The 18,139-nt window shown below is 30.1% G+C and overlaps 1 protein-coding gene across 2 annotated transcripts; it reads right to left on the bottom strand.

The window, feature by feature from the left end:
• Positions 1-5,109: 5,109 nt before the first annotated feature.
• Positions 5,110-13,170, bottom strand: LOC100795836 (ATPase 10, plasma membrane-type). Of its 2 annotated transcripts, none has more exons than XM_026127977.2 (21): positions 13,033-13,170; positions 12,619-12,691; positions 12,191-12,310; positions 11,604-11,702; positions 11,345-11,482; positions 10,994-11,128; positions 10,672-10,851; positions 10,157-10,363; positions 9,709-9,828; positions 9,512-9,631; positions 9,301-9,423; positions 9,039-9,143; positions 8,498-8,642; positions 8,098-8,259; positions 7,317-7,555; positions 7,046-7,078; positions 6,830-6,911; positions 6,035-6,195; positions 5,766-5,939; positions 5,498-5,680; positions 5,110-5,439 (listed from the first exon to the last, which is right to left on the bottom strand). In XM_026127977.2, exons 2-21 carry the CDS (start codon positions 12,682-12,684, stop codon positions 5,206-5,208), a joined length of 2,826 nt encoding a protein of 941 aa, XP_025983762.1. In that variant the 5' UTR covers positions 12,685-12,691; positions 13,033-13,170; the 3' UTR covers positions 5,110-5,205. The 2 variants fall into 2 exon arrangements, with proteins under 2 accessions (XP_025983762.1, XP_003521833.1); XM_003521785.5 differs by having other exon boundaries at positions 5,110-5,418; positions 13,033-13,168.
• Positions 13,171-18,139: the final 4,969 nt, after the last annotated feature.

Below are 18,139 nucleotides of genomic sequence, written 5' to 3'. Positions count from 1 at the left end.
TCTTCTGTTCTGGATTTTTCTTTTGCTATTTGAATAAGCCAATTTAAGTAGCTTTCACAAATACAATACACGCACATGAACTAAAGACACGTTTCTAAAAAATTATTATAAAATAACATTTATTTTCTATTATTTATTTACTTAATGTTAATAAGCGAGAACTGGTATATGTGGCTTTCATGCCAACGGCCAAGCGAAACCTGAAGGGGAGTCAAAGATATCAATTACTTAAAATGACCGTCAAGGAGAAATTAATAAATTTCGAAAAGGAAGTGATGCAAAACTTTTATCTTTGTCTAATTTTAATGATGCAATTGAAGTATTTTTTTTATAGTTATTATGGAAAGAGACGTTTGAACTAATGCCACCATTTTTAATGGCCTTTGTTTCTGGTTCAATAATTTTATATAGATTCTGGGATCATAATAATTAATAATGTGTTCGTCTATAATCAAACTCTTTATAGACCAAATAAGTAAGTTCTTGTTGTACGAGTAAAATTAACTATAATGCACTCACACCGTAAAATTTTGTCATGTTATCTTTTAATAAAAATATCAAATATAATAAAATTTGTCAAAGAATCTAATTACATTAACTAAACAAAATACATGAGTTATTATAAATTTTATCATATTATTTTTTATTCTCACTGGTAAAATAAAATAATCAAATTGTTACTCCCTTCATTTTTATATAAAAGACTCAATTGTGCAATTCATCAAAATTTAAAAAATAATTAATTTAATTGATAATAATAAATTTATAACTTTTTCTAAAATTATATTTCTCATTAATATTTTTCTCTTTTATAATAATTTGTCAATATATTTTTTCTTCTTTTAATACAAAATATTTATAGTTTAAAAATAATTAATATAAAAAACATTATAAATTATATCTTATAAAAAATATTATTTTAAAGATGGTTCTTATAAATAGAAACTAACTTTCTATCGTAGGCTGGCATTATTATGCAAGAACGCAGAAATTTATCATCACTAAATCTAAACTTCCAGGTTCGTAGTGCTATCATTCTATTCTTAGTTGTATTCATGTCTTGATTATGAATGAGACTGCTTAAGTTTTGTCACATAAAAAATAGTTATTGAACTAAATCATAAATGTAAAATAATACTACGTATAAAGTTACCTGTTTATATGATTTTTTTATATAATTCTTTATTTTGTAGATGATAAATATATTTTCATGTGCTTATAATATCGAATTGTTTATTTAATTTTAAACTTATTATTTTTGTTTAAAAATCAACATGTTATTAAAAAATATATAATAGTGTAATAGTTAAAATAAATAATTTAACATTAAAGAAGATAGTAAATGAAGAAGTTTATTGGGGTATTAAAAAGAAATTAAGATAAATTATAAACTCAAACCATGGTGTAAATAATATCCAAGAAAAAAACACTTTAAATTAGTAAGATACATTTATTAGGGTAGTAACAAGTCAATATTGTCCTTAATTTGAAAATAACGTTGTTAGGGTATTATATTTTGTAGCGGTTATAAATGGTATTTTATGAGATTTTTTAAGAGTTAAAGGATTAAAAATATATTTTAGTTATTAAATTTTAAAATGACTTGTTCTTCTTTTTCTTCTCTTTTTTAAGTTTATTTCTGGCATGTGCCGTATATTTCAACCAAAAGTATAAATTTTAAAAATATATTATAATTTTGATTTCCTATAATTTTAAATATGGGATTTTAATTTTTTTGTTTTTAAATCATGAATTATAATAAAAAATTAAATTTATAACCATTTATTCATATAAACAAGAACATAAACTATTAATATATTTGTTTTGTTTAATTAACCATATTAACATTATTATGTATCATCGAGTAAGAGTTATTAATTTTTTAAAAATTATGAAAAATTATAAATTAAAAAATATTTAATATACAAATATTTTTAATTTAATTTTATATCATTTTATATTTTTTATTTTGAATAGTTTATATATTTTTATTTTACCAATTTATAATTAAATTTCATAAACTAATATGTAAAATGTTTAATAGAAATTTAATATTAAATATTGGACATGAAATTATATTATGTAAGAAAATATTATATTGTATTATATCACATAATAAGAGAATATTATGTATGCCATTTTCATAGTGAATTATATAATATTGAATGAGAAAAAGTATTTAACCCAAAAGAGGAAGAGAAGAAGCTAGCTAGCAACACCAATATATAGCAGTCCATGAATGACCCTTCTCTAATCACTCAATATATATGCATGGCAGCAACAACCACAAAATGCATGCTCCCTTCGTAACAACATGGATATATGCAACTTTGTTTTTTACGACAACTTGTCCGAATACGATCTTAAAAATAATAAAAATAAAACATTTCCAGCTTTACTTTATTAATTTATATAACAATATAATTATAAATGAGCTTTTATTTAAATTCTATAAAATATATGGTGCAATTTTAATATAAATGAGATGTTGGAATTAAGTCATGTCAAAATTTATTTTTTTTACTCTCTTTTTTCCTTCTCTTTCTTTCCTTTCCATTTATTTTATTTGACTTTCTTTTCTCGACTAAACATACCAATAAATCAATGACAGTGTCTGTCTAGTTTATCTTCTGCTAAACATGATGTAAAGTATTTTCTTTATTTTTATCTGTCATTTTTTAATTTCTTTGTTTATCTATTATTTTAAAATTTTAAGATAGTATTAACTATTATTTTCCCAAGTGGATCTTATAAAAAAAAAGGAAAAAGAATAGCGTATAAAATGTTGAAATAATAAATGAAAGAGATAATTAATCACATATTAAGAAATTATAAATAAATTTAATATGGATAACAAAAATTAATTGTTTTGTAATCTATATTATAATCTTAAACGAAAAATAATAAACAAAATAAAGGGAATACGAGATATAAAATTAACGAGTGATATTTTCTCTGACACAAATCTTAGAACCCTTTTATCACAAGGACAAAAAACAGACTATGTCAGAAGAACGAAGTTTGGAAACAGAACAACGAGAATCAAGCCCATACTTAAAACAGCTTTTTTAATTATAATCTTTTGCTTAAATAACATCTGGTGTTATTATTTGGAATTTGGACTATTGACAAGTACAACAAAGTTAGATAATCTATTAAATTAGAATATGTACCATATCTCGTGTGCCTTTAATTAATTATGCATCTACTTCGAAGTTGGAACAAAAAAATTTATTTTGGAGAAAATATTAAATGCCACTCGATCGTTTGGTTGGATTATAAGTGTTAAAGCATCTTCAATGCCAGTATTCATAGGAACTGTTTAATTTTAAACAATTTTCTTCAATTTTTTTTATTGGAGCTAATGTTATGGTGTTACTTATATAAGTAAATATTGTTTAATAAATTTATATCATAAATATAATACTTTTCAAATATTGTAAGATTCATTCACTTCAACAATTTTAATATCATAAAGAATTTTTATATAAAGTGTTTAAATCTATATGAAATTATAATATATAAAATTATGATAAATAATTCATTTAAATAACTATGCATTAAATCATGATAAGTAATTCATCAATAACTATGCATTAAAGATGTTGTTAGTTGTCACATAATTATGTTTTAGATTTAATTAATAGTTTGATTCCCACGCTAATTTGTAAGTTAGCGTTAGGTTCAACTAGTTTTAGTATTAGTATATATTTTTTTAACTGGTAGGAATTAATTCCATAAAAAATTATTGATAAACTGCTATCACTTATATGAATCATTGTTGATTTTAGTATTGGTATATGTATATAAGATAAATTTTGATTCATGCCATTAATTTTGTCACTAACGTGGATGATGATGTTATTGTTAATACTATTATAATTTTGTTTGAGTGGTATAAAATAATAAACTTCTTACAAATTTTTTTGGTAGGTATAAAACTGCCAAAAAAATTATTTTTTATGGAAATAGGTTTCCACAAATCATAATTTCTCTATTTTTTTTGTTATAGAAGAAAAATATGTCAATTTTAGACTCATGAGAAAATTATGAAATAATTTTACACCGAAAAAAATAACTATAGATATGTCAACCATGTTAGTAATAACCAAAATATGAGTGTTGAATTAAAATTTACAATTTTCTGTAAAAGAAAAAATAAAATTAAAATAATATAGAGACCAAAATATTATTTTAATTAATGTTAAACTTCTCACTTATTTGTAATTCTTAATTTAATAATAATTAATTAAAATCAAATTATTAAATATACTAATATCAATGAGCATAATCTTACGTGGTAATGAAAGAAGATATTATTATATAATCCTGAATCAACATATTTATAATATAAGTTAATTTTTACAAAATATTATTGTAATTAAGTTTTATTAATCTTTTATAAATAAATTTTTTATGACGTATCATATTTAATCGATCCCAATTGATTAGAGAGAAAAACCATGAGTTGAATCCTTTCTAAGACAAGTAGCGAAAACTCTAGCTATGCATGCCAACCAAAACAACCTCAGATCATATGTGTTTGGTGAAGAAATTTGTCGATGACATAGTAAGAAATTATCATCTTTAATTTTACATTGTCTAATTGCTCATCATCAATTTCCTCTTAAACATATTTACATAATTAATTAAGAGTATTTTGAAAGAAATTTTTTTAAGTTTTGAGTTTCAAAGTATCATGTCATTATAAAAAAAATGTATATAATTTTACTCTTATGATAAAAAACTTTAGAAAACTCATATTTTTATATTTTTTATTTTAACTTAATTATGATATTATTATGTATGAGATACATATTATTTTTTATTACTAAAAAATAATTTCTTACAGAAAATAAATATCTTATTTTTGAGAAACTATTCATATGACATAAATTTACTCCAAAACATTGGAGATGCTGGTATCTGGATGGATGTTTTGGATATTCGTTGATGGGTACTAGAAAAAAGAAGAAGAATCTATATGATCATTATGTTTGTTGTTAACATGGCCGAGAGCCATATTCTGCATCATTAAAATAGTTCCAACGCAAGCGCTTATTAAGAAAACAATTTAAGTACGGGTATTTGTTTGACCTGGTTGGATTCTTACAAATATAAAAATGAAATTATTTATTAGAATGTAATAAAAAAAATGAATGAAGAGAAATTTATTTAATAGGTAAAAATGTATCCATGGTTTCCTTAGACTGTATGAGCGGATTGGATGAGATTCTGGTCAAAGTTTTTGAGTCTGAGAACAGATTGAACATGTCCTCTGAGACTGTGTATTTCTCCCAGCCTGGCTATTTCAGCACGTCTTCTGGCCTTTTCAGCTATCAAAGAAGACCCCCTTCCATTCTCCTCCTTTGCTGCCCTTTCTTCTTTTCCGTAGTCTTTCTTATATGTAAACGCTGTCTGTTCAAATTCACCACACAACTACTTGTATGTATATCATTCTCCTTATTTAATTAAATAACTCTTAATAAACACTAACCTTTCTTTCAAATATCAGTTTCCAGGCTTCTCCACTCAAGCCATACCGCACTGTGAACTTGATTATGTCCAACGGCACATAGAAGATTATACTGTACAGCCATATCACTCCAGCCCATCTCCATCCAATTCCTCTTATTTTCCCAAAGCTGATATATGCATACACAGCAATTATGGTCGCCACCTATCCATTTCACACACAACACTTATTATTCACCTTTTTTTTATGGATTTCCTATATAACCACTACTACATCTGTTTAACATTACCAGTTGAGCTATTACAAATGCACACATCAGTAGAACCCCTGGTCTCTCTAGAAATGACCAACCTCGGCTACGAGTAACAAAAATTAGAGCCTGGCTAATGATGCTCACTTGCAGATATACTGCAGATGATACTTTCTCGCTGTCACTGGATATGGAACTTACATGGAAGTGGCTCTGCATAAACACTTTCTTCCTATTAAACAACTTTTTTTTTGCCTTTGAGGTCTTAAAACAAACAAAAGCAGAAGGAGAAACAAAGACTTTTGTACCTCAAAGAAAGTGGTCTCAACTATTGCCCAGTAGAACAGGACAGTAACCAAAGCAAGATAAGTGCCAATCACGATTCCTGTTGCAAATATCTCAGGCAGCTTCCAACTGTCAGGTGTTGGGGATGGCTTCACTCTGTCTTTAGATATGGTCATTATGGTACCTAATTCAAATTTAAACAATTATGAGTTCAAATCTTACATATCACTATATCATATTTGGTCAACCTTTTTGTCTATCCTATTCTGTAAAAACTTCCCTTTAAGTTATAGATGTGACAAAGTAAAACTCTCTGTTAAAGAACTTCTGCTGTTTACTCAAATGATGAAGAATATTTATATTCCAAGATTTTATACCCTTTTTATATTGATTCTGAAGCTAAAATTGTACACCTTTGCAAAATTTACACTCTTGAATGAACCAAAAATTTAGTTGGATGCTTTGAAACCAAGAGAAAAGAAGTATTATGTATTTTGATTTTTCTCATAACTTTATTATCAGAGAAACTATATGAAAGAACTTTTACAAATTAGTTTATGTATAAACTAATTTTAGCTTATAGAGAAGCTTTTTTTTTTCTTCTTATTTTCTTCTCCTAGAAGTGCTTCCAGATAAACTTACACAAACAGGCCAATGAATATAATCTCTTTCTATTATATTGTCATAAAGTCACATAAAATTGGTGAGTATAGTTTCCATCTATCATTTAAGCATGTGTGTACAGAAGATTAGGAAAATGGAAGTTTTATGGTTCATGTCCATAGTCTTAGGGATGGAAAAATTGTCTGATGTATTACCATCATTTAGTATCGCAATGATCAGGACCATGAAGGGTGGAAAATCATATTCCCAAATCAATGCTAGGAGAGCAAAACCAAGCTGCAAAAGGGTTTGGTTTGACAAGTTAGATGCAAGTCTCAGGGGGCTTTAATATTTAAATATAAGTCCAAGATAAGAGAAAAACAGAAGCTACAAAAAAGGACTTCGAAATTGGAGATAAGAACTTCTCTTACCACTATCCTTATGGTGATGGAGACTGCGTATATCTGCATTAAAAAGACCAATAAAATTGAGTTATTATAAGTTTATTACAGGTTAATACATTTATAATGACTGGTGGTCTGAACAATAAAGATTTTAACTGACGCTGTTTTTGGTTTGACACTTTGACTATGTTATAGGACTGACTAGTCATGCTTTCATATCGAGGCTATAAAATGTATAAAAGTGGAAAGGCTAACTTTTCTATGATAATACGGAGAAGACAAAGATTGCACACTCAACTGTATAATTTTTCATTCTCTGGAATATAGCTCTGCTAGTTAACACAGCACTAATAATAACACTTAAGCCAGGCTCGGTTAGGACCAGATCAGCAGCACTTCTTGCAGCATCCGTTGCATCTGACACAGCTATTCCGATATCTGCTTTCTTCAATGCTGGGGCATCATTTACTCCATCCCCAGTCATTCCGACAACATGCTGCTTTTCTTGTAAAATTTTCACTATTTCATACTTGTGTTCTGAAAATATGCATTGATAAAACAATCGTTAAACAGATTTGGTGAAATAGCAACATTTACGAAAATGATAGGTAACCACATATAGGAAAATTCATCCGAAAGTTTTGAATAGGACGACATAACTGGTGTTAGTTAAGCACTCCAGACTAGGGTCTTGGAATTCTTTCCACGCTTAAATCACTCATATTTGGATGGTAAACATGAAATAGGGCAAGCAATGGGTAATTTGCATAACTCGTCATATCTCATTAGAAAATTATCAGGCATTATATAGTTTAGAGGAAGCTGAAAGGTGCAATAAAAGGGATCAACCATGTAAGATTTTGTACAGACAGGATATCATGTCGACCATCTATTACTATTACAACAATATTGCATCATTCTTTTTATTTGTTATCTGAGATAGTGAGATGTCTTAAAAGCATATTTTCCTATTTGAGGTTATTTATTCTACTGACAGAAAGGAAATGAAATGAAACAAGAGAATGAAATATATGATCTGAGAGAAACAACTAATTTTCTTAAATATCAAATCAATATACCAGGATATACACCAGCAAAGCCATCTGCCATTTCAACGAGCTCGTCAATAGGGAGAGCTTCATGCTCTTCTTTTTCGCGACCCAACAAAGATGAAGAAGGGTACATGTTTGTTCCCATGCCAAGTCTTCGGCCTGTCTCCTTTGCAATTGCTAATTGATCACCTGCATTGAGTCATTGACATGTAAACAACATCAAGACTTCAACATTTCAAATTTGACTATTAGAGAAAAGCATTTTGCATTGAATACGTCAATAGGATATGCTACTTTGGGTGTGTTGAAGGTAAGGTTCCAGTACAGAGAAAATATAATGAGTTAAATTGGAACATCACATGACTTGAACCAAACTATGGCCTTTTGTTTATTATACTCTATGCTTTCATTGGAATTTGGTGGTTACCTGTAATCATCTTAACACAGACTCCAAGGTTAAGTGCTCTTCGGATGGTCTCAGCACTATCATGTCTTGGAGGATCAAACAAAGGCAACAAACCACAAAAAGTCCAAGGACCTCCAGGGCTATCCTTGGATTTTTCAGGAATTTCCTGAAAGAGTAAAGACTTGTCTAAGTAAGACAAATTAATATTTGACATTCTAAAATTGTTCAAGTCTTGATCATATCTTCTAGTTTTGAAAATTTATATTTGTAAGTGTTGAAAAACAACCTAAATTATGGTCACCGCTAGGTAGAGAGGGGTGTTGAAAGTTCAACATTGTGGCAGGTAGCCGTGGGCAAGAAGGGGAACATAATGAAGTTTCATATTGACTAGAGATAGTGTCTGAGATAGAGTTTATAAGTGGGAGCAATTCTTAACTTAAAAGTCGGTTTTGTAAGGCTAAGTTATGCTCATAACCCATGTTCTTACAGTAAGCAATAAATTGACATTTTTTTGTTCATTTAATCACCCTTTTAGCAGGAAAGAAAACAATAGCTGCTATACCTGATAAGCAACTGCAAGAGATCGCAATCCCCTTTCAGCAAATTTGTCTATTATAGTGTGCACTTTCTTGGCAATCTGATCTTTCTCTTGACACAAATCTAGAATCTGGTATTCAGCAAACAGTGTAAAGAACAGTGTGAAGTTCTGGTACAAAAATAAAGGACATTGAAGAAAAACTTTGTATTAGATTTGAAGAAAAACTAGGAGACATTAGGCATTAAGAAAAAGCAATATAATGGCCATCTTTCATGAGTTTTGATACCTGTTCTGGAGCTCCTTTACTGGCCCTATGAAAATTGCCATCAAAATCGATATATGTTATAGCTGTACGCTTATCTACAGGATTGAATGGTAAAAAATGAACTTCAGTGATGTTTGCACGTGCCTGTAGAGAAAAAGAAGGAATTGTTTATCTTTTATTAGTACGCTGGAGAACTTCAAAGTTACATGGGTGATCTGATGGGTATCTTTACCTCCTTTGGATCAGCTAGCATATTAACTACGGCAGTGTCAATAGCATCCTGGTTTTCCAGTCTAGCTGCTCTGGCTGCAAGTAGAACAACCGTATCCTTGTCCATATTTCTGTTAAACACCTGTTCAACATAACATAACATGTAAGGTGAAACTCTAAGTACAGCAACCGTATCCTTGTCCATATTCCATTACCTACCTCAATAAGGTTTCGATCAACAGTTAGGCGATTCAGTGTAAGAGTTCCAGTTTTGTCACTGCATAGGACATCCATGCCTGCCATTTCTTCAATTGCTGTCATTCTTTTTGTGATAGCTCCCTTACGAATGATTTAAAAACACAGAAAGAACATAGTCAGCACTCAGCAGCACAAAGATCTGTTACAATGTTTTGAACTTTAAGGGTAGCACTACGGTGCCCCTATCCCTATGCATTAACTATGCTTCAAGTGATGCGATATAAAGTATGCGGGCGGGGTATGGTTACCCCAAAGTGATACTATAGGATTTGCCAGACTTTAAACTATGATTACCAATAATGCAGACAAAAGCTTAATTTCTTTGAATCCGAGTCCCAAACATAAGAAGAGAGGGAATGGTCCTAGTTCTACTGTATTGAATTGAATGCTAAGAGCTCAAAAGTTGAACCTGCTGAGAAAGACGATGAGAGCCAATTGCAAGTGTTACAGATAATACTGTTGGCATGGCGATGGGTATTCCTCCAATTAGGAGAACAAGAAGGTTGTTTATTCCATCCCTGTATGATCGATGCTCCACTGGGAACATTATAATTATTTCAAAAATCATCCCTATAGCTATAGAGCAAATGCAGAAGTTACCAATTGAGGTAAGGACCTGAAAAAAAGTAAGCAAATAACACAGATATCAGAGTTTGAAATTTGGCTGATTGATCAAAAACATGCAAAAGTTATTTTGCATTGTGATGAGTTTCCATATAAAACCAATGCTATAATCTGTGTATACTTCATTGCTCCTTTGTGCTGGTTTTTATCACAGGTAAAACATCATGGCAATCCTTAAAACACTGTACCTTTTATGTAATCATTCAAACTTCTAGCTCTTTGTAAACATCTTGGCTTGGTTATATTTCTTATTATTGCATGAAACCATGTCAAAAGATGTTGAAAGTTTTCCCAAGTTACCTTCTGAAAATGCCCAACAACTTCGGTACTGTCAACCAGGTATGCTGCCTTACCAAAAAATGAGTGAACTCCTGTTGCTATCACTACAGCTTCAATCTCTCCATGTTTACATGTTGAACCTGAAAAGACCTCGTTACCAGTTCTCTTTGTGACAGGTAGAGATTCTCCAGTAAGGGCTGACTGCATAAAACAAAACCAGGACATCTCCATTCTTGATCGATTGTAACAGTTTACGTCGTGAGAAAATATATAGTGAATCCACTAAATAGAAAAGTTATATAGCAGAGTTAGAATATTTATTTATTTCATAACAAAGGCTTGCCTGATCAATTTTTAGAGGGTCCCCTTCTAGCAAGCGAGCATCAGCTGGAATTATATCTCCCAGCTTTATGCTAATTATATCTCCAGGTACTAAAATAGCTGCATCTTGCTCTTGCCACTGCCCATCTCTGAGAACCTGTGAACAAAGATATTAGAGACTTTTGCTCATTAATGGTGTGTATGCAAGGAATCTTAAACACAAGGTATTGTAGCATAACAAGAATTAAGCAACATAGTATAGTAATATACTACTAAAACAATTTCTATTTTTTAAGGAGATTTGTCCACTCTGCATCTCATAGGTGATGAATTCCTAAGATGGATCATGGATGTCATCAACAAAGAAACATACCTTTGTTTTAGGAGCTAAACGAGCCATCAATGCTGCAGCAGCATTTCCTGCGTTATTTTCTTCTATAAAACTTATAGTTGAGTTTATTACCAGTAGGCATATAATGCCTATAAAGTCTTGCCAATCAGGACCTTCCCCCTGAAAATTTATCTCAAAATAAGGAATCAAGAAATGAAATACAAACCAAAAAGTAAATGTTGAATGAAAACACAGGAGCATATAATATATTCGAAGAACAATTATTGTGTTCTCTACTCACTCCACCATTAGCAAGGATAATCGCCATCAATGCTGCTGCTTCCATAACCCATGACAAAGGATTCCACATAAAACTAAGAAATTTCAATATTTTATTCTCCTGCAGAAACATTTGAGGACAGTGTTTTTGGTTAGAACTTCTTTAGTGAGATGCAATATGCTAACCATGGACAAGGGCCACAACTCCAGCTTGCCCAACTCTTCTACTTTCAACTGATTCACATAGGATGTGTTAGGTAAGCAACTTACTGAAGTGCTAATTCAATAAGTTTTTGTCATGTAAGAGCTTTCGTTACAAATTTAATTAAGAAACTCATTGAAATAAACTAAAAAGTGCTTATTTTGATAAGTTTTACCAAGAAGTGTGGCGAAATAAGCTATAAAGAACTTATAGTTTATAAGTCCGAATGTACTCCAAAGAGGTTATATGGTTGTAACTCGGTGAACAGGGTACTTTAACATCTATCTTGGTATGATGAACAAAATACTATAACTAGGTACTTGAATGGCCAAATTTTATCTTGGTTCACGTATTCTATATGATGAATTTATGAAAATCGGATATTTATAAGAAGTGTGCGTTCTTACTTTCTTCTCTTCAAGTTTGTTTGGGCCAAATATCTCTATCCGGGCTTCAGCATCATCAGATGAAAGTCCTCTTCGTGATGTTCTCAACTGTTCAAATACTTCTTCTAATGGTATACGTTCCTGATCAAAATAACAATGTTATTTATTTGCAATAAATATTGAAGTTGAAATTAAAACAATAATAGTTTATTTGATTCCAGAAAATATTTTGTATTTTGTAATAATTTTCACTTTTAATTACAAAAATGTTTTTTTATAGGAAACAAAAATAACATTTTATTATTGTCACGGCTTTCTATACAAATTTTAATTTTTTTTATAAAAAAATGTCATTAAAAGTAAAAACAAGAATGAAAATAGAAAACGTTAAAGTCTAAGATATTCATTTATTGAATTATATTGAGTCCTGCCTTTGTTGGAGGACTTACCAAATCAATGCCCTCTCGGTTGAAATTCTCAGGATCAAGCAAAGGTTTATCCAGTTCCTCAGCCATGTTATATCTACATATCATGTAGTAGAGTAGTTAACAAGTGGTAATTGCAACAATTGGTCTAAATCACAATTATATATCTCCGAGAAAAACATATGCACCATCAAACTATATAAGTGAAAAATATATTTCAATAAATTTGACTGTATTAATGACATCGTTGTTTAAGCACTTGTTACGTCACTTCCAAAGTTGACAAATTAACTATGAATTTGTCAGGCTTACACTGCCCATTCCAGTTCACAGATTGAAACAAATGCCATATATATGATGTAGTAGGATCACACATTAGGTAATAATGGCTGATCTCAAAAACTTGAAAGAACTATTTAACCGTCAAATAGTACTTACTTGGAGGGAAAGTGAAAGTAGTGCCCAGATGGCCAGGAAAGAAGATGAGGAGTTGCCAACAAGTAGCTAAAGCTGAGAGGAAGTAAGATAGAGCCACATTAATTTAAATAACAATGAAAGGCAGTAGTAACAATGTTACGTTATGTTAGTTGCATGCATGCTGATTTCTGACTGTTTGTTGCCGATCTTGGAAGAGTGGGTAATTGTAACATTTATGCATCCTTATATTTTTGGAATAGGAAACAAACAATGACCGAAGGCTTTCAACTAACTTTCTAAACTTGCCTCTTCAACCTAACTTTCTCTCCTCCCCCATAATTAAACTCTTGTTTTAAGTACTTCCCCCTAATTTCTAGTACTAGTATCGGTGTCATCTGCATAAATTCATTTAATTATGACCAAATCCTTAACCCCCTGGAAAGTATGTAGTATAGCTGGTGAGGATTATGTTGAGTTTCCCAATTCTTTGAATGGTTTCATATCATACTATTTTCACTAAAGAAAATTATTAGAAATATAAAATCTTTATTTTTTTCATATTAAGAAAATCATTATAGCTATTTGTAGATATCCATAACTTGTGATTCCCCCAATTTACCTATTCACTCGATTTCAATTTACAAATCATCTTTGCAATTCGTTGTGAGGATTTTTAGCAACCCGTCCCTAATTAATGGTGACGTCTGTGGTGGACCATTTGAGCATATGGTCTAGCCGTGGACAAGCAAATTGATCCGGTATAGTAGGTAAACGCGGTAAGTAATTGGTAATGAACAATGCATTTTGAATTTTTTAAAAATATATGTAATACTTATACTTGGTTCAAAATAAGGTTTAACTATAACTGAGTGAACAAGTGTGTGTACGGGTGCTTCGTGTTGGGACTTGGGACCTCTGCATATCTCCATCCCCACCTCCTTGTTGTTCTGGACGAGCTGCAATTAGTTCAACATGAATGACGATTTTTTATAAGTTGTTTCGAAATCGTATTGTTTGTGCATTTGTCATCTTCGTACATTTAAATAAACAATTCCATCCGACAATAAAATTTTCATAAGGCAAAAAGAAAACCCAATTTTAGCACAAGAAGTGCATAAATCAAGCCAGAGTACAAATATCACAGTACAAAAACATGCAGCTTAAAAAGTGAGTAAACAAAGAAACGACCAATACGTAAGAAAATGTATACGTGAAGTGCAGACTTCTCTTGAAGCTTCCTATTTTAGCATATTTCAGCACTTCAAACCATTCAATGTTCTAAGAATTTCTGTACCAGGAAAATGTATATAATCAAAGCCATTATTTACCAAAACAAAACGAAACCCAGATCAATATTCTTTTTATTACATATTCTGCTTGTGACGATTAAGATAAAAAAATTAAGCACATGGTAGTTGCAAACTTGTGTGTCCACTATCTGTTCGAGCATATTCTCTTGCTGGTTGTTGATATAAAAACTTGCTCCTTAACTTTATCTTTTCTATAAATCATCGAAGCTGTCAACAAACTCCATTGGATTTAAAATCCAATCTAATAAAGAATGTGAGAACTTACCGGCAACCATGAAAGACTGGTCCATCACAGAATTACCCTAATTAATATCACGTTAGCTTCAATTTCGTACAGTCTATTTAAGGGAAAGTTAGAGATTCGCAACCAGGCAACTGCTTCAGTAAACATAGAAATATCAAATTCGCAACTGGTCTAGTGCTTATGTAAATATCAAATCAAAGGTGTTTTATTTTTTATAACTAAACTTAAAGGCTAAAACTAAAACCGAATATTTAATTTATTACAATTTTATTTATTTGAGTAATGGTCCTTGTTACTTGCACTCCACGGCTTTATCTTTCCACTTCTCAACTATTTTTTTTTTACAAAAATACCCTTAACAAATACAAGTTTTATCTTTGTTCAGCAACAAATATAACTTTATGTTAGGTACATAGAAAAATTGTGTAAGAGAAACTTATTTTTTATTAAGTATTATTAGCTATATTTTTTGATAAAATATTTTAATTAAGTTTTAATTTTGCTTACAAGCTTTCAGTAAATAAACTTTTATTTAGTAGCTTATAATGTTTTTTAAAAAACTACTTGAACTAACGTCTTTTAAAATAATAATTTCTAGTTTTATATATTTTTTTATTTTTATCCTTAATATATTTATCAAGTTTTTTACTTATTCTTTTAAAATAAATCATAATTTTTTTTTAGTTATTTTATATTTTTCACCTGATAAAAAAAAGTCAAAAACTAATTAAAATATCATGTCAAACTTTATCTTAATAAGTTAATTTTTCAGCTTTCAACTATAATCTTCTTTTAACTTTTGACTAATTTTTCAGTTATTTTTGTTAAATATAATCTTGCTCCATTGATCCTATAAATATACCGTATCATTAATCAGTAATTAATATGTATCGTTCTTGCACATGGACTACATATTTGCTTTAACAATTATAACGAATTAATTAGGATTAAAAAAGTGAAAAGATTGAGAAAAATTGCATATTTTAAAGATTGAGAGATTAAACTAAAGATAAAAAAAATATTTTAAACGAACGAAATTAATAATAATAAGGTTTTTGGGATTGGGAGTTCGCATAATGATTTTTTAATTGATTAATTGTCTTATATTTAATACTTTATTATTTGATTCACATTGAAGGTAAATTAATCTAAGATAATTTTGTTCTCTCAAGATAAAGAAGTGTATCTAATTTAATTAACCATGTTCAAATAGATCCTTTACACGCTAGCTTTTTGCTAATTCATTTGATACTTGAATAATTAAAGGGGTAAGTCATTTTCATATAATTTCAACTATTAGGTTTAACTCTTAATTCTTCTGTAGACGTTTAGAACTATGTAAAATGGTGATTAGTGTCTCACATAGATAAGATTAATAAGAAAAGAATCAATAGGAGATTTCAAATAAGAACAAACGCAATGCAATTAATTCAAATAGTCTCCTCAAGGGCTATGCCATAATTAATTCAGACAGTGTATATTTTTTAAAGTTAAAGTTTTTTAATAACATGACAATGTACATCAATATCAAATAAAAACATAAAATAAAATGAAAGTTAAGCAGTGAGAGCAGAAGCCGCCAATAAGCTATATACGGTTGATTGATTCAGCATACATATGGACATATTGTTCTTTTCTTGTACTGAAACTGAGCAATTCACAGCTCATGCTGAGATGTGAGAGAGAGAGAGAATGAAAAAATCTCTTCAATGAAACACCTAAGCAAGAATAAGAATTAAAAAAAGAAAAAAACATAATAAAAAATTGGAAAGTAGAGGCACAACAGATGAGATAATTAATAATGTTGCTGCGTGCCCTTGTGTTATTATTTGCCAACTAAGCTTTTCTGAGACAACCCTTTTGAGTTTTGAAGCATTCACCTGTGTTATGTTAGGACTTATTAGGAGTGATAGATGGGGGCAGTGTGTGCAGTGGCAGGGACATGACCCAGCCTGGCTTTGGTACACATGCTTATTCATGTAGCCCCCACCGTAGAGGGAAGATGGAAATAGGCGTAAAAAGGAAAGGGGTGGTGATGGAATGGGGAATGGGGAAGTGGGATTATACCCTGATTCATTCCTCCGGCCGGAAGCCGTACGTGCACCCAAGCTTCTTTGAACGTTACCTTCATTATTTTATATAATGAATGAATATACTTACAAATCCGTATCCTTTGGATCTGCCTGCAACTTTTCAAAGTGGTCTCTCAGCGTCTCCTTTGGAGTTTCCCAGGCTAATTTTCCTCAGCCTCGTCTCTCCAACGTTCATCATCCTCATACGCCAATTTAATAATAACAATAAGGGAAGGACTACAATGCTATACACGACAGGAAGGCAGACAGATAGACTATGATTAAGCATTAGTCGTTGATAATTATAAAATTTAAGTTAATAATCAATTTTAACTAATGATAATAATTTTATTATTTTATTATTGTCTTTATTTAAATAACGAACAAATTAACATCGTTATAAATTTTTATTAGTAAAAGTTAAGAAGAAGAATTCTAGTGCTTTATAGAGGAAAATTGTGAAAGAAAAAGTCTTGAGTGTAGTTCAGGTTTAGTGTGTATTCTCACTTAGTGAGTAAATTCATGCTTACCTCATAGTCTAAGTTTAGTGCGAGAACATCCAAAGTACGCTGAGAACGAAGTCAGCGTAAAAAGTAAGCTACCTCAAATCTATAAAAAAAGAGTATCGAGTTTCAAAGTTTTCCCGTGAAGAAATCCAAAGTTGAGTTTCTCCCTTAGGGAAAATCCTCTTTTTTTAATCATTCATCTCTTTCTTGCTATCAATCATTCATTCCCTTGTTCTATTAACGCATTTGTGTAAAGTTTCTCATAATTATGAAAGGATAAATTCCTTTTGTTGGAAGCGTATCTAAAAAATTGGAGAAGAGTATCTGAATAAATTCATTATTAGAAATAGAAATAGATTGACATTTGTTTTGTCCTAAAGAATTTTTGCATTTCTTATCTTGATGTGATTTGTTATCTTTGTCTCTGAAAAAAATTGGGGAAAAAGGATAAATAAATTAGACCTTAGCACTGAGAATCAAAGATAGGATAATTCAGTAGTCGAAATAGGGATTTCATTAAATAGAAAAAATCTTTTACATTATATTATAAGTAGTTTTGACATGTTAAACCCCAATATTATTACATTCTGATTTCATCTTTTCGCATTTAAACTATTGTTTATTTTTTTTTGTTATCTTTTTTCTTTTCTTTTACCCTTAATTTTCACACTCAGAATTCTTTATCTCTTTGTTCTTCTATTTATTCTCATTGCTTGATAATTGGATTTGTCTCACTTAAGTACAATCAAATTCCTCATGAATTCAATTTTTATTATTTGTGATAAAATTAATACACTTATCAATAAGTTAACAGCATTCATTCATCAACGTCATCACACACGTGAGTAGCACACCCTGTCTCTCTCATCTTTTACTCAATGTACCAACTCAACTACAGGGTAGAAATTAGAATACAAGAGGAGCTAACTAGCTAGCCGTAAAAACGCCCCTTGTTTCGGCTCTAGCTTGATTATACTATATTATTACATTAAAATG

Source organism: Glycine max, chromosome 3 (genome assembly GCF_000004515.6).
Source record: "Glycine max cultivar Williams 82 chromosome 3, Glycine_max_v4.0, whole genome shotgun sequence".
Taxonomy (NCBI): domain Eukaryota; kingdom Viridiplantae; phylum Streptophyta; class Magnoliopsida; order Fabales; family Fabaceae; genus Glycine; species Glycine max.
This window is presented reverse-complemented; position numbering and strand designations above follow the sequence as displayed.